Source organism: Periplaneta americana, chromosome 14 (assembly GCF_040183065.1).
Source record: "Periplaneta americana isolate PAMFEO1 chromosome 14, P.americana_PAMFEO1_priV1, whole genome shotgun sequence".
NCBI classification, from domain to species: domain Eukaryota; kingdom Metazoa; phylum Arthropoda; class Insecta; order Blattodea; family Blattidae; genus Periplaneta; species Periplaneta americana.
The window spans coordinates 51,362,661-51,386,307 of NC_091130.1; the positions used below are offsets into that span (position 1 = coordinate 51,362,661).

The 23,647-nt window shown below is 36.6% G+C and overlaps 1 protein-coding gene across 2 annotated transcripts in view; it reads left to right on the top strand.

Moving 5' to 3' along the window:
* The window catches only part of LOC138713271 (uncharacterized), a 110,830-nt gene extending 95,075 nt beyond the window's left edge, over positions 1 to 15,755 (top strand). Inside the window, exons 1-5 of one of the 2 annotated variants that reach the window (XM_069845235.1) lie at positions 1 to 199; positions 3,619 to 3,882; positions 8,785 to 8,937; positions 10,230 to 10,385; positions 15,519 to 15,755. The exon at positions 1 to 199 is cut by the window's left edge and continues 63 nt beyond it. In XM_069845235.1, coding sequence (XP_069701336.1) covers positions 3,817 to 3,882; positions 8,785 to 8,937; positions 10,230 to 10,385; positions 15,519 to 15,674 — 531 coding nt within the window. In that variant the 5' untranslated portion in view covers positions 1 to 199; positions 3,619 to 3,816 and the 3' untranslated portion in view covers positions 15,675 to 15,755. The remainder of the gene's footprint in view (positions 200 to 3,618; positions 3,883 to 8,784; positions 8,938 to 10,229; positions 10,386 to 15,518) is intronic. The other variant, XM_069845236.1, reaches the window with a different exon arrangement.
* The last annotated feature ends 7,892 nt before the right edge of the window (positions 15,756 to 23,647 follow it).

Below are 23,647 nucleotides of genomic sequence, written 5' to 3' on the forward strand. Positions count from 1 at the left end.
TTACAGTGTTTTAATACATTATATCTTTAAATTTATTAAAACAGTTTTATTAATTTTAGTAGTGATATAACAGAAATTGTTCACAGTGAATAAACAAGATATGAACTTCATTAATTCATTTTGAGTATCCTGAAATTCAAGAAACGTTGCTATTGGCGTCGCCTTGCAAAATAAGTGAATATTTCAAGGAATAACAAGGGTAAAACAACAATTTTTATCAACAGTAATCTCACTAGAAGTTTTTATTTATCTAAAGAAAAACGAAACTCGAGTGGGATATAATTGACTATTACACGATTAGAAGAAAATATATGAAGATCAGAGGAAATAAAGTACTCTAATACAATAAAATATTAATGGACTTACTGAAATTCTATTTTACTAATGTTAGCTTCATCAATATGTTTGAACGGAGTCACCATTTTCAGTCGACTATCTATGCGGGAAAAAAATGACGATAGCAAAGCATGTTTTATAGTATGGTGAAGAATTTGCAGTTTGAAATGTTGGCAAACAAAGAAACAAATGGTAGGGAGGTGATAAAAACAGAAGTATATAAAGCCGCCAGTTTCAGTTCGCTATCTATGCGGGAAACAAATGACGAGTGCAAAGCATATTTTATAGTACCATAAGAATCTGCAATTTGAAATGTTGACAGACAAAGAAAAAATGCTAGGGAAGTGATAAAAACAAACAAATGCTAGGGAAATGATAAAAATAAATAAATGCTAGGGAAGTGATAAAATTGTAGCGATAAACAGTCATGATTGGTTGAAACACATCCTTTCGTACCTTTTTATTGGTCAAAAGTAGTGTGGCGTAGTAAAAGTATAATAGTCATAATATATTATTTTAAGTAAAGTACGATTTAATATTTCCACGGACAGAGGCATAGCTAAGGCGGTAGTTGCTGAGCCGGAGTTGCACTCGGACATGGATTCGATTCCCGCTTGGGCTGACCACAATGTTGGGAATTTTCCGAGGTTTTCCCGAGCTGTAAGGCGAATGTCAGGTAAATCTTTGGCGAATCCTTGATCTTACCTCGCCAAATACTATCTCTCCATCACCAATTCCATTGAATCTAAATAACCTAGTGGTTGATTCAGTGTCGTTAAATTACTGACGAAATATATTGTCACGATCAGACGAAAATGTTCTGCTATAGTTTCTCCAAAAATTTTCCGTCTAATCAAACTGTTGTTTTCTTCGGTCTCTTGCTTACGAAGCACAGACCATTTACTTCTTCAGAGACTATCTAGATTGCACCACATGCTCTTGGTCTACGTTATATAACAATGATGATTGATGATGATTATCATTATTATGATTATTATTGTTACTATTATTAATATTTTATTATTATTGTGATTATTATTATATTACTGTGATGATTATTATATTATTATTATACAGGGTGTTTCAAAAATACGGGGCATAATTTCAGGTATGTATTTCCCACATGCAGACAATCAAAATAGTTCATTACAACATGTGTCCGGAAATGCTTCATTTCCGAGTTATGGCCTTCACAACATTGAAATTCACCGGAACGTTTTTCTTTCCCCAGGTCGTTGTCATTACAGAAGATGTTCAAAATGTCCACCTCCTGCTTGAATACAGACCTCACATCGATGTCTCATTGACCTGCGAACACGATCCCAAACTCCAGGAGTATTGCGTATGTCCTCAGAACATGCCACAATATTCGATTCTGAAGGGATTCCAAATCAGGCACCGGAGACGAATAAACCAATGATTTTAAATGGCCCCACAAGTAGAAATCGAGAGGGTTCAGATCAGGTGAGCGTGGAGGCCAAGCAATTGGGCCACCTCTATCTATCCATCGATCACGAAACCTTCGATCCAAGTACCGGCGAGCCGTACGACTGAAGTGTGCAGGAGCGCCATCATGCAAGAAGTGAATGTGTTGACGATTGATCAGTGGAGTGTCTTCTAAAACATGAGGTATGGTGTTTTCCAGGAAGTTTGTGTACGCCTGCCCCGTAAGTCTGTTTACATGTACTGTACATGGGGTCCAACTAATCGATCACCAATGATACCGGCCCACATGTTGAGGGAGAACCGCACCTGGTGATGAGATGGAACAGTTGCACGTGGCTTTTCATACGCCCATACATGCTGATTGTGGAAATTTATTATGCCATCTCGTGTGAACTGTGCTTCATCTGTAAATAATACTAAGGCAGGAAAGTTCGGATTTACACCACACTGCTGCAAAAACCACTGACAGAATCTAACTCGTGCAGGGTAATCTGCTGGTGACAGGGCCTGTACACGTTGCAAATGATAAGGATACAATTGATAGGCTACTCTTTCAACAGTCTCCAGACAGTCGTATGAGGAACTTGACTTGCAACGCTACCCTTCGTGTGCTGATAGAAGGAGTCATGTTCACAGCCTCCAGAATCTCCTCCTGTACTTCTGGAGTTGTAGATCTTGGTCGTCCCCTTCCCAAACCAGGAGAGTTAAATTTTCCATACTCGCACAGACGGTAATGGAGACAGATGTACAAATGTCTTCCGATCTGGACATTGTCGCTGTGGATACCTCTCCTGGTACAAACGACGAGCCAGCGCAGCATTGCCGTCCGCCTTACCGTACATGAAGTGTATTTCTGCCAGCTCTTGATTTGAATACATGTCTCACAGTCTAACGCCTACACAACACTGAATGTAACCTTCGCCTCGGAATGAACTGTCAGAGTGCCCTCTTAATATCTCCTTTGACGGCAACGACCTACGGAAAGAAAAACGTTCCGGTGAATTTCAATGTTGTGAAGGCCATAACTCGGAAATAAAGCATTTCCGGACACATGTTGTAATGAACTATTTTGATTGTCTACATGTGGGAAATACATACCTGAAATTATGCCCCGTATTTTTGAAACACCCTATATTATTATTATTATTATTATTATTATTATTATTATTATTATTATTATTATTATTAATTATTATCGTCATCATTATTACAGCGACTCTATGCTGAATGCTTTTCCAACCTTTAAGCAGGAAATCTTGATTTCAAAAGTCATTGGTAATGAAAAGTGAAGGTGAAATTTTATTAGAATTGTGAAGAAGACGAGTTGCACCCATTTTAGTTGGTACTATTCCAACATTCGCCTGAAGAAACTTAAGCCTTGGTTTTTATTATTATTATTATTATTATTATTATTATTATTATTATTATTATTATTATTTCTCCAATGGGGGTTAGCCTTGGTTTTTCTGAACCGACGCATGCGACGTGCGAGGTGCGAGGCCCGCCTCGCACAAATCCGGACTACACGAGAAATAGTGAGTGGTTTCTATAACTGTGAGATGCGAGGACTACGCACATCGCAGCCATAGAAACCACTCACCATCTCTCGTGTAGTCCGGATTTGTGCGAGACGGGCCTCGCACGTCGCATACGTCGGTTCAGAAAAACCAAGGCTTAAGGAAACCACGAAATACCCGCAAGGATAGCTGGCACATGGGAACTAATCCGGGAATTCCTGAATACAAGACGGAAATGGTAGCCACTTTTACACTTATTTTTCACTGAAAAATACTTATTGAAAAGGTTTCATTTTAATTAAACTTCCTTGTCATACAGAAAACATCATCGTCTACTGCTACTTACAACATTTTTCCATTAATAGTTTAATGGTATTCATAACAACCGGATGAATGAAGTACTCAACAAAAAGATAATCTAGATGAGTATTGTTAGGTATGTTACAAAAACTATATATGCATAACCACACAATGGCACAGACATAACAACACGATCAGTCCGGTCAACTCAGCAACCATGAAGAAACCTCTTAGTGCTGCCTGCATTTTGCTGCTTTTGATGCACCCTTTGTCCCTGAAAGGGGTAAGTACTTCAGTTATTAATTTTCAATTTTCTGGGTGGCTTTCAGTGGCGGCTTATGGCTATAGCAGTGAAGGATGCTTAGTTCACATTGATATGTATCATCATTTTCTTATTAGTTTGAATACTAAGCTGTTGACATAATTATAAAGAAAAAATCTATACATCTTGATTACACAACTTTTAACACTGTATCACTTCGGAATATGTATGATAAGAACTTTCTTGTGTTAAATTTTAACGTACCTTGTTAACATGTTTCGACCTATTTTCGGTCATCTTCAGAACTGGTCGTTTTTGGTCTTGGCGCCTCTTGTTTCCTGTGTGGGTGCGTTCGAAGTGTAGAGTCAAAGAGTGTATGTGTTTTGAAATTGAGTTGTGTGTTGAGTATATTGTTGGGGTGTGTTTTCGTATGTCTGTATATTTCATTTCATCCAACCAAAAAGCCAGAAACTCAACACACTAGAACAATATGAAATATACAGACACACGAAAACACACCCCAACGATATTCTCAACACACAACTCAATTTCAAAACACATACGCTATCTGACTCTACACTACGAACGCACCCACACAGGAAACAAGAGGCGCCAAGACCAACAACGACCAGTTCTGAAGATGACCGAAAATAGGTCGAAACATGTTAACAAGGTACGTTAAAATTTAACACAAGAAAGTTCTTATCATATATATTCCGAAAAAAATCTATGTTTAGACTATCCAGCATTCATTCAAACCCGCGATCGTCCGCACATAAACGTATAAACAGAGACGTTACTGAATTATTAATAGAACACATTTACTGGAACAAAATTTCTCTTGGATATCTTCTGTAAACGATGTTAAGTTGCATTAATATTGTTTAGGTTACCATAAGAACGAAATCCTTATATTTTAACTGAAACGTCTATATTCAATCTGTCATTTTTTTACACAAATCGATAAAATTTCATGCTTTAGATATTCTAATGCGGTGATTGGCAAAGATGACGTAATATGAATTACAGCCCGCAAAACACAGCAACGAGGAAGGTGGAAGGAGAGAAGAGAAGTCGCGAAATACCTTCACTATTGCAAGTTTTACGTACGCAGAGACACGGACAGGGAATATACCAATCTGAGGAAAAGTTCAGTTAAGTTTATATCAATATTTCTTTTTCATTGTTTGTATGATTTGATTTCTTTTTCTATTATTTTATACACAATTTAAACATGAAGATGGATGTGTAATTAACTCGTTAAAATTAGGAGTCGTCCACACCTGTGGAGTAACGGTTAGCGCGTCTGGCCGCGAAACCAGGTGGCCTGGGTTCGAATCCTGGTCGGGACAAGTTACTTGGTTGAGGTTTTTTCCGGGGTTTTTCCTCAACCCAATATGAGCAAATGCTGGGTAACTATCGGTGCTGGACACCGGACTTATTTCACCGACATTATCACCTTCAACTCATTCAGACACTAAATAACCTGAGATGTTCATACAGCGTCGTAAAATAAGCTAATAATAATAATAATAATAATAATAATAATAATAATAATAATAATAATAATAATAAAATAGGAGTCAAGCTGCATGTACCGAATTTTAACTGAGCAACGAGATGTTCGTGTGTCATACGCGAAATTCTTTGATTTTTCAACTGATACTGTCGTGTTTACTTGAACACTACGTAACTTTGAATGAACAAGTGATTGCTAAAGCGTGGGAGGGAGATCGTTCCTTACCCTCCGCCCTGCTTGTGTGCTAAGGGGTTGACGCGCGAGTCAAGTAATGCTGACCACAGCTCTAACGTAAGTCTTCAACATCCAACAATCTTCAGTGCATGCAATCACACCTTCAAGTAACACACGAAAGCAAAGCAAAACTTTTTCACATCACAAATACACAACGAATCACCTTTGTTGAATGTCACTATTAAAATCATTGTATACTTCCTGTACTTTGAAATAACAGATATGCTAAACTTATGACTCAAGTTGCTTTTACTAGTTTTTAATTTATATAATTTTTCTTCCATAGGGGAGGTCAGGGCAACTTCGGTACATTAAGCTAAACATTCACATAAGTACAATAAAAATGCAATTTATGTTTCAAAATTTTAATGATAAATCCATTTCATATATTTATATTACGTATATGGAGTAGAATTTAAAGAAAAGTGAAGCATTGAATTAAACACAAAAATAAATTAAAGATGCTACATTTGTCGAAGTTGCCCCACACTCTGGGGTAACTTCGTCAGTATTTGTATCCTCAACAAAAAAGCTTATTTCCAAGTTCAGATTTTATTTACAATATAACAAACTCGCATAGGACTAAATTTAACATCTGAACATAACACAAATGAAGTGTCCAAATACATTTTTCATTTCTGTACATGTTCGTATACCTATCATATGTATGGCTAATCTTTGTTTAGACAATTTTCTGCCTTCATGAAAGCCTCAAGTCAGGCAGATCCAGCCATCTTCTTGTTTGTGTTGAAAGGATGCTCTATACGATTGGATTCTGCGAATTCGAAGGCTAATCTTCGAAATTCCACTCTAGACTTTCCGAAAAACTGCGTTGGTCCAGACTTTTATCGTACAGATATGAAAACCCTTGTTCTAAGTTGGAGTAAGACAGTTGAAAGGGACAGGGATTATGTGGAAAAGTGAAAATTTTGTTCCTAAAGGATGTATCTACGTTCTGTGAAAATAGTTTAGCTGTAGGATAAAAATGTAATTTTTAAATGTTGTGCATTACTTTTGGAGTGACCCTCGAATAATTGCTTTAAATTACTTTAAATATTATATTACTTATTTTATATAGTTAACAAACAATACAGAAACCCTGTACATTTCCTTTTTTCCATGGGGAAAGATCGACAGCTTACTGCCGAAGTTGCCCCAATTGGCAAGAAAAAATTATTAATCAGTACCCTTATTAGGGGCTTGCAACCAGCTTGCCAAGCTCATAGTCTGATACAGATTTAGTCGTTCTAAGTAAGGATGCCATTCATTAATATCGTCAAAGTTATCGTTATGGGTTCTTTAAGACATTCAATATCATTATTATAATAAGCCATGAGTTAAAAACAATATTCACCTGTCAGAACTGCAAATATCTCTCCGTACCACACAAGCGTTATTCACAGCAAGCGGCCATGTTTTCTCAATACGCTACCCTCTAAACAAGCACTTATTTGCTCAGGTCTTCGAAATAAATGCTATGACGAAGTTGCCCCTAATGCCGAACTTACCCCTACCTCCCCTAAGTAGCAAAGAAAGTTGCCTACTTGCTGGCATATAAGACGTATTTTTTTCTTTGAAAATGTGTCTGAAAAACAGGGTGCGTTTTATACGTCAATACTGAGTTTGAGGATAGGTCAAAGCTTCATGGGATGCTGTGAAAACTAAGACAGTGGTTAAATCATTTAAGAGATTGGCATTAGTAATGCACTAGATGGTACAGAGGACAATTTGTCGTATGAGGACTGAGATTCTGTTCACTTAACTCTGAGATGAATTTCCTAGGATAAACTTGAACGCTGGGGTAAACTTGATAACAAAAAAAGAACGATTCAAATCATGGTATAGCCCTAAATGTGACTAAGAATTATATAAAAAAGAATATTTACGAAATTGAGAAAAAACAATGAACTTTAAAGAGCTATTCAGTGCATCTGATATAATGATTTAATGTTTTGTAGTCACGTTTACCCCAGTTTATGGTATTAGAGGAAAGTAGACCTACATATTACTTTATACACCGTGTCCCGCTTAGAGGGATCGAGAAATAAGTGCTAATTTAAAGTACAAATAATGTTTTTATAACATAACTTTCTGTACAACTTGTTATAAAAACTCTCAGAGTTTCAGAGAATGGTCAGTGCAGCTCGATGTGTGCGCCTCTAGCTACCCTGAAGACATCCAATAGGTACTCAACCTTCTGCCAAGTGTTCCATAACATTTGTGGAGTGATTAGCATAGCTGCATTTATAATGCCTTGTCTCAGTTTTTCCACGTTGGTACACAACATTCGTCATAAAGCCCAGAAAGAGGTCAATGGGCGTCAAGTCGGGTGATCTTGGTGGCTAGGCAAGGGTTCTCCTTGTTGCTGAAAAACCGATCCTGGGGGAGTTGATAAACAACAAAAGTCATGCACATGTCCAGATACACATTCCCTTTGATCGTCACCACGATGAAGGAGAATGGTCCAATGACGGAATGTTCTACTGAACGGCAACAGACTTGTTTCCACGATAAACGTTAGTGCGCATGCGCAGGAACATGCAACTGTTTTTAAACCATTGGTGCATAAAATTGAATAGTTTCTGCATCTTGTCAGATGTAAATCAAAACAATATCTTCATCTGATTTTAAATGGTGAGCATTTATTTCCCGATTCCTCTGAGCGGGACACGGTAGCCTATAATATGATTATGTTTCAGCCCTTTATCATTATATTTTATGCTTCTTTTCTTTCAAGACATCATCCTTGTCTAAACGTTTTGTTATTGTATATGTCACTTGAAAACTCACTCAATGCGTAGACCGATGGATTAAAAAAGTAGCCCAGTCCTTTCATAAAGATGAACTTAACGCGTTATGGCATCATACTCTCCAAATTATCCTACAAACAACAAGCATAGGCTAATTATAACGCACTGCATACATTTTATCTTTCCACGCCCGCATGTGGGTACTGTCACTTTTACTTTACTTCATGCGAGTGTGGAAAGATAAAATGCATATACTGTAGAAAGACACAACTAAAATAATTAAATAAAATAAAACTGCAAATTTTCTGGTTTTAGCGCAAATCAATTCCTTCTTAGAAGAGACGTCCCTGTTGGTTTTCGTGTTTCTTTCGGATGTTTGGAAAAAATAACACTAAGTATGTGTAACATTTATATTTGCAGAAACCAGTGGTAGTTACACTAAAAGACGCCAATGCTACTTGCTCCAATATGGATTTCATGAAACCCGCAGAGTTACAGATCACAACGAGTGGATCAATTGCTACTTTGGGCATCAATTTCAGCATCATTAATGATATACCAGAAAATGCAATCGTAAGTGAACATATGAGCAAGTATTTGCTGTAAATCGATTATTATTATTATTATTATTATTATTATTATTACTATTATTATTTTTATCCTTTCATAGGTAACACCAATAATAGGGAAAAGAAACTCATGAGTGATGTCTTATGATGTAAGTTTCGATCACTTACTAGTGGAAACAATAGTAATATCCCACTTCGATTATTGTGATTTTCTACTGACTGACCTCAATGTCAACTAGTCGCAAAGATTACAACGTGTTCATAATTCTCGTGTTTGCTTCGTCTGCGACGTCCGTCGCGCTGACCACATTACCCCATCCTTCCAAACTCTAAACTGGCTACGGCTTAACGAACGTAGAAATTTTCATTCTCTTGTTCTCCTTTTCCAAGTCCTTCACACCTCTACATCTACCTACCTTGCCTCCCGTTTCAGTTACCTGTCATCATATCATAATCTCTTCACACGCACGCAAAATAGCCGCATACTAGCCATACCAACACATAAGACATCATCGTATTCATCATCATACACAATCTCGCTCTCGCGCTTGTGGAATACCTTACCCAGTGGCATCAGAGACTGTCGGAATTTAGTAGCGTTCAAAAGCAAGCTTATTAAGCATTTTCTTACTGCGTAGAGTAGGTTTAATTTTTACTCATTGAATAAAAAAAATGTCTCTCTTCCTAACTTTTACAATAAACTGTCTAACCTTTATTAATCAGTTAACTTTTTAGTACTTTGATTTTTATTGTATTTGTAAAATTAATATTAATTGTAATTATAATTGTAATTGTATTATTAGTATTGTAGTTGTAATACCCTGGTAGAGGGGAAGAGAAGGCCTCATGGTCCTATCTCCACCAGGTTAAATAAATAATTAAATAAATAATATATATAGTAATTGCTCCAGCTAGAACTGAAAGTGATCATGATAATGATAAAGATAATAATAATAATAATAATAATAATAATAATAATAATAGTCTAATAGATATTCGGACTGATGATTAACATACATTAAATGATAGTTTGAACACAATGTTCATGTTAATACACAATTTGTAAAGTAAATAGTTGTTTGTTTATTTGAACTAAATAGATATTTTTGTTTGTGGGGGAGAGCCGCTAATTTTTTAGTTGATCCATTATAGAGGAATGAAAATAAAGACATGTAATAATCATATGCAAGACTAGGAAAGAAGAGTTCGAGAACGGTAGGAAAATAGTCACTAGTCATAAAATATTTATATTCTCTGCTGTATTTACTGTACCAAGTTGTTTCTTCGTGTTTTCAGTGTGCGACGGAATTCTACAAGAAAGAAGAAGATATGTGCAAGGAATTAGTGTTTGAATTAGCAGCTGAAAACTGCTGCAAATTCCTGTTCGATAACAGCATGTATAAGAAAATTATGGAAAGTAATAATACTCCAAAACAATGTCCTATTACGAAGGTAAGTACATCTGGTTCCTATCAACACCGAGACGAATGTATAAGGTTTCTCAAAAGTAAGAGGTGAATTTAGTTACTCATATTTCCTTCATTTTATACACAATCATAAAAATTCTGGCATTGGCTTATTATACAAGAAATTTGATTTTTTACACCACCATAATTTCATCGTAGATGTTGTATGTGTCCACCATTTTGTTCTTGTGGAAGTATTACTCGACCAAGGCCAGTGGAGTCCTGCAGCCCGGAGCCGTGGTGCTATTGCTCCTGCGTTCGTAATACTGCATCGCGATAGTTCACATTACGCCCGCGGCTCCACTCGCCTTGGTTGGGTAATAACAGTCTCTCTTCAATGCTGTACTAGCAGCTCTATGTTCGTTTTCTGGAATATCTGCCAGTATGTGCGATGGAATCCTTCAAATCATCAGCTGTCTCAGGAAACTCTTTCCTTCGGACAGCCCCTCAACCTATAATCTGCTGGGTTAATATCTGGCGATCTTGCAGGCCAAGTTACATGAAAGTGCCTACTGATAACACGACCACCAGAATAATCATAAAGAAACTCATTGTCATGATAATGCCTATCTCGTGTAATAAGCCAGTGGCAGAAACTTTAAAATTGTATAGAAAATATGAGAAATTATTAAAGTTACCTCTTACTTTTGGAAACCCCTATTTAAATGCTTAATAATTTCGCTTGAGAACATAGTGTGTCATCTTCTGTTGGATAGTGGTTACTATGCACGTCATTGGACGCAAAATTCGTGGTTCAAATCCAGCCAAAGGCGATGGCTTGTATCGATTCAGGTTTCATGTTTTGCTGACAGATGTATCTGCTGTCATGCGATTATAGTGTTCTGCGATGTTCGAAGAAGGAAAAAAAAGTTTAGTTTCTATTAACATTGCAAATATTCTTTAGACTTTTGTGAGATTGCTCCAAGTTTGGTAAAAGAAAGGAACTGTCTTAGTTTTGATAGTAAAATATGGCGATACAGGAGACGCACTGGAGCTGAACTAGCCCAATTCCCTGTGCCGCCTTCTTAGGAGCAAACGGCTAGCAGGGGAGGGGGCGAGGTGAAGTGAGGTGTGGTGTGGTGTGGTGTGGTGTGGTGTGGTGTGGTGATCTGAGCTGAAGTGAGGTGTGGTGTGGTAATCTGAGCTGAAGTGAAGTCACGTGGGGTATGGTGTGATCTGAACTGAAGTGAGGTGAGGTGAGGTGAGGTGAGGAAAGAGGAGGTGAGGTGTGGTGTGGTGAACTGAGCTGAGGTGAGGTGTGATGTGGTGATCTGAGCTCAGATGAAGTGAAGTGAGGTTAGGCAAGATGTGTGGTGTGGTGATCTGAGTTGAGGTTGTGTGGCGTGGTAATATGAGCTGAGGTGAGGTGAGGGGAGCTGAAGTGAAGTGAGATTAGGTGAGGTGTGGTGTGGTGATCTGAGTTGAGGTGAGGTGAGCTGTGGCGTGTGGTGTGGTGTGGTGATCGGAGCTGAGCTGAGGTGTGTTGAGGTGAAATGAGGAGAGGTGTGTGGTATGGTGCAGTGATCTTAGTTGAGCTGAGGTGAAGTAACGTGAGGTGTGGTGCAGTGTGGTATGATGTGATTGAACTGAGGTTATGTGAGGTGAGAGAGATGAGATGAGGTGAGAGAAGGTGAGGTGAGGTGTGGTGATCTGAGTTGAGGTGAGGTGTAGTGTGATGTGGTAATCTGAGCTGAGGTAAAGTGAAGTGAGGTTAGGTGAGATGTGTGGGTGTGGTTATCTAAGCTTATCTACCCATAAGCTGAGATGAGGTGTGGCGTTGTGATATAAGCTGAGCTGAGGTGAGGTGAGGTGAGACGAGATGAAGTGAGGTTAGGTGAGATGTGTGGTGTAGTGATCTGAGCAGAGCTGAGATTAGGTGAAGTAAGGTGAGATGTGGTGATCTGAGCTCAGCTGAGATGAGGTGTGGCATAGTGATCTGAGGTGAGGTGAGGTTAGGTGAGATGTGTGGTGTAATCTGAGCTGAAGTGAAGTCAAGTGAAATGTGCTGATCTGAGCTGAAGTGAAGTGAAGTGAAGTCAAGTGAAATATGCTGATCTGAGTTGAGGTAGGTGTATATACACACGAGTTCACATCAACGTTGTCTTTTTTTCCGTCTCGAAGTGCATCCACCTATAAATTTTAATAAATATACTACATTTAACATACTGTATTTTGAAATAGGATAACAATAAAATTATCTCACTACCTGCTAAGCTTTTCCTCTCCATGAACAGTGCGCATCGTTTTTGAAATGTCTAGTGATATTCCAAGTTGTATCGTGATTTCTGTACCAATGCAGCAGTTACTTCGTTCCAACACAAGCTAAAACATCTCTACATCAGGAAATGTTTTCTTGCCGCCGCTTCGTCGTTGAAGAAGTAAAATTCCATTATATTTGTGCGTATTGTTCGTCCGAGTGGTTATGTCGCAGTGTCGTCGAAACGGTGCGAATCACATGAGAGTTACTTAACGGGGTCCTTTTCTTTAAATTATTTCAAACAGTTGTGTAATATTACGTAGACTTCCAATTCCGTACAGCAAATATTTTCAGAAAAGTGACTAACAGCATAGCCACTAGACTTTACAGAGGGGCCAGCAGAAAAGGTGGGGGAAACTGGGATGTGATATAACTACTAGGACGAACAGTACTGGATCGGGCATGCCAAGGGTAGGGGCTGCCCATTCCAAGCAAAGGACTAAAGTAGTGGGAAAGTGAGGAGGAACATTAACAGAGGGATGTAGTGGGGGAAATCCAAAAGGAAAAAATAATACGAGCGGAAAAACCACTCATAATATAATTGAGTCCAATTATTGCTATTTGCAATATTACTATTTGGTAGCAGGGGAGGAGTTTCAAAATGAATGTGATCATATTTAAAATAAATGTCAGAAGGAAGCGAAATAGGAAGAGGAGTACGTCAAGGATGCCCTTTTTCACCTACCCTGTTCAATATCTACATAGAGGATTTAGTGAAGATCTGTTTTCAGAACATGGAAAAAGTGACAGTAGGAGGAAGAAGAATAAAGTGCATAAGATTTGCTTATGATATGTAGTTGTCAGCAGAAGACGAGATGATACTAAGGGATATGCTATAGCTCGTGCGGAACCTGGAGGAGCTTGGAGGGAGAGAGCAGTAGTGTGGTGTGGGGTCGGATACCGGCAGATGTTACAGTGACGAGATGCAAGCGAGACTGAACAAGCGTTACCCCCTCCACTCCTAACCGCCCTTAGAACTGGTTTCACCATCAAGGTCAAGCTTCACCAGGTTCCGTTCGAGCTCTACTGTAGCTCAGCCGAGGCGAAAATGCGACTCACGAGCACATTGTGGCTCGCAGTGCTTTTCTCTCGCTTCCTACCTACAACCCCCACCCTCTTACTCACTGGAGTCAAACTCCGTTCTATTTGTATTTGTCTCGGACCTGCTAGTGGCGTATCGTCGCAATATCTCTCTCGAAATCATGTACCTCTATAAAAAACGGAAATTTCAAGTAGGATGGGAGGATGCATTCTTTTGCTTACAATATGATGAAAATATTAAATGTATGATTTGTTCACAAATATTACTAGGAAAACGGTTGTGTAACATAAAACGGCATTATAAGTTACTACATGTTACTGATGAAACATTAAAAGGTTAAGTGTTGTTATTATTATTATTATTATTATTATTATTATTATTATTATTATTATTATTATTATTATTATCATCTCTGTACGTCGATTCTTTTACAGCAGATGTACGAATAATGCGGCTAGATTTTCAATTAAAACTCACAGATTTACGATGTGACGTTAAATGAAAGCTAGCTGTAAGGACTTGACAGATATTGAACTTTTAAAACCTTTGGCAAAAAATAAATATTTGAAGCTTCGTTCTTTCACTTGCTCTGTTGAAGCCATGTTCGCTGTAACTTACGTTTGTGAAAAATTATTTTCAACAATGAAAATAGTAAAAATCAAATTTAGATCACGACTGACAGACAAATACCTTCGTGATCAACTACGATTGGCAGTAAGTGACATAATTCCTGATTTTGAAACTTTGTCGCAGAGACATTCTGAAGACAGTTAATTTTAGGTTGTGATAATGTGTCCTATGTTTTCTTGTTCATTTCTTTCTTCGTTACACGTCCTAAACATTAACTTCCCCTTCGGTTGTCCGCCTCCCTCCATAGGTGCTATGCACGTTGCAGCTTACACAGTGGCTCGGCGCACCATGGCCTTTTCGCCACGGCTGCTGTAGCTAAACGCTGTCAGCAATATGGAATGGAGATAAATGCCAAGACGAAGACCATTGTCACAAGAAGAAAAGTAAAGAAGGTAAACTTGTTAATTTTAAATGAGGCAGTACAGCAAGAGGACAGTTTCAAATACTTGGGGTGTACTATAAGCAGTAACATGAGTTGCTATCAAGAAGTCAAAAGGAGAATAGCAATGGCAAAGGAAGCTTTTAATAAGAAAAGGACCATCCTCTGCGGGCCTCTGAAGAAAGAACTAAGAAAGAGATTATTGAAGTGCTTTGTGTAGAATGTAGCATTGTATGGGGCAGAAACATTGACATTACGACGAAGTAAAGAGAAGCGACTAGAAGCATTTGAAATGTGGATATGGAGAAGAACGGAGCGCGTGAAGTGGACAGACAGCATAAGAAACGAAGTTGTGATGGAAAGAGTTGGTAAAGAAAGAATGATGCTGAAGCTGATCAGGAAAAGGAAAAGGAATTGGCTGGGTCACTGGTTGAAAAAAAAACTGCCTTTTTAAGGATACTGGAAGGAATGGCGAACGGGAGAAAAGTTCAGGGCAGAAGAAGATATCAGATTATAGACGATATTAAGATATATGGATCATATACGGAGACTAAGAGGAAGGCAGAAAATAGGAAAGACTGGACAATGCTGGGTTTGCAGTGAAAGATCTGCCATTGGACAGAACACTATGAATGAATGGATTTTAACGATTTGCATGTTCCACTCACTTGGTTATATTGGGCATAAACTGGCACTCATTAAAGATTCTACATCATCGCCTTATTTTTCTCAGTAAAAAATTAAATTAAACATAATAAATATAATCACTGAGTCCAAGTATTGATGAGTTTTCTTTGTTTTTTGTTTGCAGGGCGAGTACTCGATAAGCAACTACTCCATTGACACCAGTGATCTGTCTGACAAGATTGATCGCGGAGATTTCTGTGTGAAATTCAGCATGAGACTTCCGTCAGGGAAATGCCTCTACGGAATGACGACAGAATACGAAGTTCGTGATAAAGACTAAATGTGTTAAATTGTGTGTGCAAACCTGTGTATTATTTGTAAAGTTTAAACTACACTGCAAAATAATAATTTTTCATGAGTCTATCGTTTTCACTATGATTTATAAGTCGTTATCCTATGAAGAAATATAAAATTACATATTTCACAAGCTCTACTAAAAAAGGAAATGTGTTTGTAAAATTAATAACGTTAGTAGTATGCTTATGAATTGGTACAACATTTCAAATAACACTGTACAACATTAAATTTGTCCTTTAAAAAAAGTGTATTCAATGTATTTTGTGGTCGCAAACACGAATCTGCAGTTAGTTTTTGTCCAGCACGTACTGTTTCTCCAAAATAAAACGTTATTTAATGTTAGTGAAATGTTGCACTACTTTCACCTTATGTCACTGAAAGTACACTTTCTTCACAGTCACCTGGACTTCTTTCCAAAAAGCCTTGGTGCTGTAAGCGATGAAGACGGGGAGAGGTTTCATCAAGAAATATCTACCTTCGAAAAGGTCTTCAGTGGAAGGTGGAATGAAAGTATGCTGGCTGAATATTGCTGGTCACTCATCAGAGAGAATGCAGAAACTGTTTAAAAACGTAAAAGATAAAAAAAAATCATTTTAATTTGTGAATTTTGACCAAACAAAGGTTGCTTTATGTACTAGTGTAATAAATTTGTGTAAATAAGTTGAGTGCGCGTACCACAATAATGGTATGTGTTAGAAAATTTTGGTTTTCAGAAATGAACTCAACACCTCTCATTTAGTTCAAGTTACACAGTTTCATCTAAAGGACAGAAAAAAAGTTTAAATTTGTTGTCCAATGTAATTAAACATCAATTAAAGTCTGCTAGTGTAATTTATATTAATTGTGTAATAACATCACCATTTGACCAAACAATATGTGATTTTCTACATATTCTCACAGCTCTACGCAAGATCAATGTTTCCCTTTTAGAGATTAAAATTAAAATTTAGTGAGGTCAAAAATATTGCGGATATTTTCCTCAATTCAGTGCCATGCCTACAGTATTACTGGTGAAGAATTTCGTTCTTCCAACACTACAGATTAAATAATCTTCAATGCAAAGATAAACAATACGCACGTCCTAAATTATATAAAGTGTTTGAAATTTCACACAAACCATTAAAAAATAATAGTGAGAAATAAAAAACAAAACGAAATGGAATTCAAATAACAAGGAGAATGAGTACAAAGGTAAGAACAAGATTCATAATAAGGATAACAAGAAGAAGAAGAAGAAAAAAGACTTAAATAACATGAGTTGCAATAACGACAAAAAACATCGTCATCCCAACGATAATGGAGGGTTAATGAAAGTATAATTGAGAATAAAGGTAAGAAACACATTAATTCCACTAAGAATGAAATTTAAAACAGAATTTTATTAATCCCCCTTCAGGGAATGGCACGGACTGGGATTGTCCTTGCACGCAGGCCGTCAGATGGGCTCATTATACTACCCGGAATGAAATGGTGTGCATACTCTAAAGCCCCCCGCGCTACAGATCCCCCTACGCGCCGCCTCCGAACAACCTTACAGCCTACCCCCGGTCCCAAGAGTTACCGTGAGTCCAGTGAAAAACCCGCGGTGCATTGATCTACTATAGTAAAGGCAGAAGAAATAGGCGGGTTTTTGATCTTGTGCGGAAACTACTCACTCCACATTTTCTCTAGCGGTTTATGACCTGAACAAAGAGACATAGGGTAAAAATATATTAATTTTTTGCACTTTAATTTTTAATTTCCCCATAATTCACAAAGTTGATAACTGTATAAACATTATTTAGTAGTTACTATTTCAATACAATATTCTGAAAACACATAAAAAACAAAATACTAATTGTGTGTAATGCTGAATATTTGATTCCTCGTATTAGGTTTACATTACATGATAATAATTATTACATTTGTGAAATGGCTACTTGCGAAATGTTATAAATCATAATATCATCTAAAGTCTCATTAGTGTAATAATGTTACTATTCAGCGATGTATGCAATGGAGAGGGAAAGAGAACTGGCCACAATAACTCATTATCTCCTGGCTTAGTTACCTCATTCGTGATGCCTTATTGTTGTCACTTATAAGTTTCAGACCTGTGTTCGGACACTTGAGTAAACAAAACAACAACAATCAGTAAGTCGGGTAGGCTATATCTAATTACTAGAAATCACGTTATTATTTTATTTGTTCTTTTAAGTTTTCCTATAGTGCTAAACGTGTGAATGAAGGAGTAAGTTATTTGGGACAGGACCATACACCAAGCAGGTTTTGAGGGGTATAGGAGTCGGGGTAGTGAATGAGGGGTTCGCCTTACACGCCTATTTCTTCTGCCCCTAGTATACCAACAACGGATGACCATTATCTACGGGATCCAAGTCCGGTGAAGGGTCGGAAGCCAATGTCAACTCTACATCGGAGCAAGCCCGGAAAAAAAAAAAAAAAAAAAAAAACAAAGATGATGATGAAAGAGGGGAAGTGTACTTATGATGGCGAAATGAGTCCGAAGTCCAACAGCGAAAGTTACCCTGCAATTATGCTTCGATTGGTTGAGGAAACATCTCGGGGAAAAAACTCAACCAGGTAATTTCCCCCCCCCCACCAGGATTTGAATCAGTGCCCGCTTGTTTGACGGTCAGACGTGCTAACCGTTACTCCACAACAGTAGATTAGAACAGTATTAGTTTCGAAATTCAGGATATTTCTAAGAATAAAGGTACCTTTCGTCCATTAATATTACTATACAGGCCCTAAAAGAATTATTAAAATATGTTTAAGAAAAAAACGTGATCATCCAACTCATCTCAGATATAAATAATTTAATGTTCTAATATCAAACAAATTTATATGTATAATTACTATTTTGAATTACTACCATGAATATCAAACTAAATTAATATCAACCGATCATGGCCACAACACAAGAAGATGCAATATTTCGCTCCCCCTCATTGAACCAAAATGTAAGACTGAAGCAGGTCTAAGGCACAGTTCTAATTACGGTCCAAGATTATATAAAGATTTTATAAAGAGGAATCCTAAACTAAAATTATTAAACAATACATTATTCAAAAAACAAGTGCTTGAACTGTTTTTAAAATTACAATCATGTAAATTCTTATCCTTTATTTTTTGTCACTTTAACAACGTCGTATTCTTAACTTAGTATGTAAATGTACATGTAACGTTTGTTTTTGTTTTTTTCTTTCTTATTCTTTTTAAATTTTATGTGTAATTACAGTTCACAGTTTAATCACAGTTGTGATTATTATTATTGTTATTATTATTATTATTATTATTATTATTATTATTATCATTGTTATATGTTTTTCTTCTATCCAGTTTTCATTATTGGTCACACCCGAACTCAAGCATCTTGCTTTTTTCAGGTGTGACCCACTTACAATTGTATTTATACAACAATCTGTAATGCATTTGAATATGAGATTGGTAATTAATTTCGAATTTTGAAGAATATTCATATACGAGTATTACAATAGCATTGTAAAATCTTTGTTAATGTATGTATTTTGCTTGCAATAATAAACTTAAACTTATTTTTAAAAAAAAATTGATGTTGCCGATCTTTAAAATTTCAATTAGGAGTATTAAACTACAATGAAGCACAAATAAAACTTAGTCTTTCTGACAGACACAACTTAGCATAATAAGCAATCTAAGCTCTATGTTCTATTACAGTACTGACTAGCTATATACTTACATACTTACTTACAAATGGCTTTTAAGAAACCCGGAGGTTCATTGCCGCCCTCAGATAAGCCCGCCATTAGTCCCTATCCTGTGCAAGATTAATCCAGTCTGTATCATCATATCCCACCTCCCTCAAACCATTTTATATTATCCTCCCATCTACATCTCGGCTTTCCCAAAGGTCTATTTCCCTTCGGTCTCCCAATTAACACTCTATATGCATTTCTGAATTCACCCGTACAGCTACATACCCTGTCCATCTCAAACGTCTGGATTTAATATTCGTAATTATGTCAGGTGAAGAATATAATGCGTGTAGTTCTGCGTTGTATAACTTTCTCCATTCTCCTGCAACTTTATCCCTCTTAGCCCCAAATATTTTCCTAAGCACCTTATTGTCAAACACCCTTAACCTCTGTTCCTCTCTCAAAGTGAGAGTCCAAGTTTCACAACCATACAGAACAACCGGCAATATAACTGTTTTATAAATTCTAACTTTCAGATGTTTTGCCAGCAGACTAGATGACAAAAGCTTCTCAACCGAATAATAACACGCATTTACCATATTTATTCTCCGTTTAATTTCCTCCCGAATGTCATTATATTTGTTACTGTTGCTCCAAGATATTTGAATTTTTCCACCTCTTCGAAGGATAAATCACCAATTTTTATATTTCCATTTCGTACAATATTCTCGTCAAGAGACATAATCATATACTTTGTCTTTTCGGGATTTACTTCCAAACCTATAGATTTACTTGCTTCAAGTAAAATTTCCGTATTTTCCCTAATCGTTTGTGGATTTTCTCCTAACATATTCACGTCATCTGCATAGACGAGAAGCACATGTAACCTGTTCAATTCCAGGCATATTATAGAGCGAAGTTAAAAAGTAAAGGTGATAGTGCATCTCCTTGCTTTAGCCCGCACTGAATTGGAAAAACATCATATAGAAACTGGCCTATACGGATTCTGCTGTACGTTTCACTGAGACACATTTTAATTAATCGAACTAGTTTCTTGGGAATACCAAATAATAAGAATATCATATAAAACTTCTCTCTTAACGCTGACTAGCTATATATAATAAAAAAAATCTTCCGTAATGTTTTATTTCAAAACCGGATTATTTTAATAACCTTTCAAATATCAACCAAATTTTTGTCTTAAACAAGATACGAATGGGTAAATAGCATTATGGGACTATCATCATCTAAATCCAGTATGGTTGCATGAGGATGCGGTGGTTAATAGACACTACATGAATAAGGTGGGTTTTAGAACGACACACTAATGGATGCGAAGTCTTTTGAACAGTCGTAGATTTTTAACGTCTAAAATGAAGGGGATAAGATGTAGTTTGGAACATCTTGTGTCAATATAATGGTCAAGAAAAGGGAACAGATTCAGAAATCACTGCTAACACAATTTCGTTCAGAAGTGGATAAGATGGTTTTTGGAATCCGTATACTGAAATATTTATATGCATGTTGATATATAATGGTGTAAACTAGCAAAAACGTACTCTTTATGTCTTGTTTATAAGTAAAGGAAAAACAGGTGTAAAAATTAGACAAAATAGTTGATAATATTTTCAATGGCAGCATGCTAAATATCAGTTACGAAGGAAAATAGGCCTAATGTATTTCTATCATAACGAATTTTTAACGACTTATGCACAATTTTTATGAATGCGGTTAGAGTCATTACTGCGTAGCATCATCGTGATATTTCAATGTAACAGGACAGGAAACTTACTTCTTGTGTGGTAATCCAGAGCATTCATTTTCTAGTCTCCTTAACATCAAAAATTTTATTGTACAGAGCAATTGGCGTGACACTGACCACGTGTGATAAAAATCTAAAATGAAAGTTTGCTATCCATAGCCTGTCACATTGCACAGTTATGCTGTAAAGTACACTGAATGAACAATATCAGTTCTGGCACAATCTCCATAAAAAAAAAACTTGACTAACATCCATGTAATGACTTTTGTCCATTATACGAACAACAAAAGAAGAATTTATTTATTTATTTATTTATTTATATTTTTATTTATTTATTTATTTAAATTTTTATTTATTTATTTATTTATTTATTTATTTATTTATTTATTTATTTATTTATTTATTTATTTATTTATTTATTTATTTATTTATTTATTTATTTATTTTATAGAGTCAAGACCATAACGCCATGAATTTGTGATGCTACAGAATAGTTACTTTGATATTTTAAAGAAAACATATTTTTGGCATTCTGATATTCAAAGGGGGCATCTGCGTTTGTACACTGGATTGTAAAGATATCCGACTCCTACTAATCGATAGTGATCGATAATTTGTTCGTGTAAGTGGCTTTTTTAGTTATCGGTATTACATTTATGAACATATGGCAAAGATAACAGTCAGTGTTGCCAATAGTATCTAAATATACCCGCATTATAGGATTCAAAATTGTATCCCCCCTCCGCTGTTTGTAACAACCACTAGGTTTAACGGGAAATAACTGATAATGTTAGTTATAAAAATAATTTATTACTTAATTTACATAATTCCCCCCCCAACACTTTTTTTACCCGCCCCAATAATAGTGTCACCTACTGACAACTAGCGGAACTACTTCTAAGTTTCTCCTTTGTTATATCTTTGGTTCTGACTTCTCTTGGTTAGAAATTTCGCTTACACGATCGAAAACTTTAGATAGATATCTTTGATTTTCGTCAGCATCTCAATATTTTTCCCGGCAGACGGCTCGGACTAGGTCCTGTTGCATAGCCGTCCCTGCCACCGGACTTAAGGAGGCACCCTGAAAAGTGTGTATATGCTGAGCCAATTTCTGATATGCAGATACTTCAACAACGTGTCAATGCAGTCAGTGACGCTATTCGGATGCAGACCGTAACATTCGATCGGGTTCGTCGATCCATGGTGCGACACGAGGACATTTGCATTGAGGCTTATGAGGAACACTTCGAATACTTATTCTGAAGTTGTCAGAAATTAAATGGTTTTTGCTATTAAAACGTGATTATCAGTTAATAATAATTCAAGAATGGAATGAACACTTCGACACAGTTCCACCAACAGGGAAGGCGGTCTTCAATGAACTACGACAATTTCAACTCGCTTTACTTTCAACATGATGGTTCTCCACGAAACTACACCGTAGTTGTGAGAAACTACATTGTTGAGGTGTTTATTGGAGGACGAAGGATAATAGAAATGCCACCCAGATCACCAGACCTCACTCCAATGTATTTTTCATTTTGGGGATTGGTTAAAGATATGATCTACGATTCAAAATCAACCACAATAGAGGACTTGACATCAGCCATTGATATTGCTTTTCAAGATCTACAACTGTGCCAAAAAAGTATGCATACGTGTCCAAAATCGTCTTCAGAGATGTGACGACGCAGAGTGAAAATAATTTTAAAAAACTTCATATAAACAATCATGAATAATGTAAGTTGCACATGGAAAAATGAGTAGTGACTTTTGGACCATTCTGTATAATTCAACAAATGAAAAAATAAAAGTATGATCAAATTGTTTTCGAAGAGAGCAAGAGTAGGTGATCAGCAGAACACTTTAACTTATGAAAGTGGTCCTCACTTGAAAAAAAACTTTGATAAACACTGCCACAGCTAATACGAACATAATGCAACTTCTAGTTAAGAACAGGACTGCCAAATTTCTTTAGCAGACGACAGTGAAATAAACTCGTATTATAATCCATGTGACCCTAAAAGTTATGTAAATACATTAAAAGATGAGTAGGTACATTAAAAGACGAGAGTTCTGGTCATTTCCAAAAAGAAACGTAAATATCCACTATTAGTATTAAGGCTGGTTCACAATAAACAGGGAACGGAAACGACAACGAGAACGGAAATAATGTTGAAATAAATGTATTTTCCTTCTCGTTCTCGTTGTCGTTTCTGTTCCCGGTTTATTGTGAATCAGCCTTTAGGCACAGCTTCGTAGCTATAATTTTTCTTTCACAATTGTGTAGAAAATCTATAAATCCAGCAGTAGTAACACTACTGTAACAAAACGACATCCGTTAATAAAACCAACTGATCATAGCACACAAAATGAACCCACATCACTCTGATAATGTTGTACTTGTTCACTTCAAACCGGTCTCAGTGTAACGGCTGGTTCACAATAAACCGGGAACGGAAACAACGAGAACGAAAATGTGTTAAAATAAATGTATTTAAATGTAAGAATTCACAATTA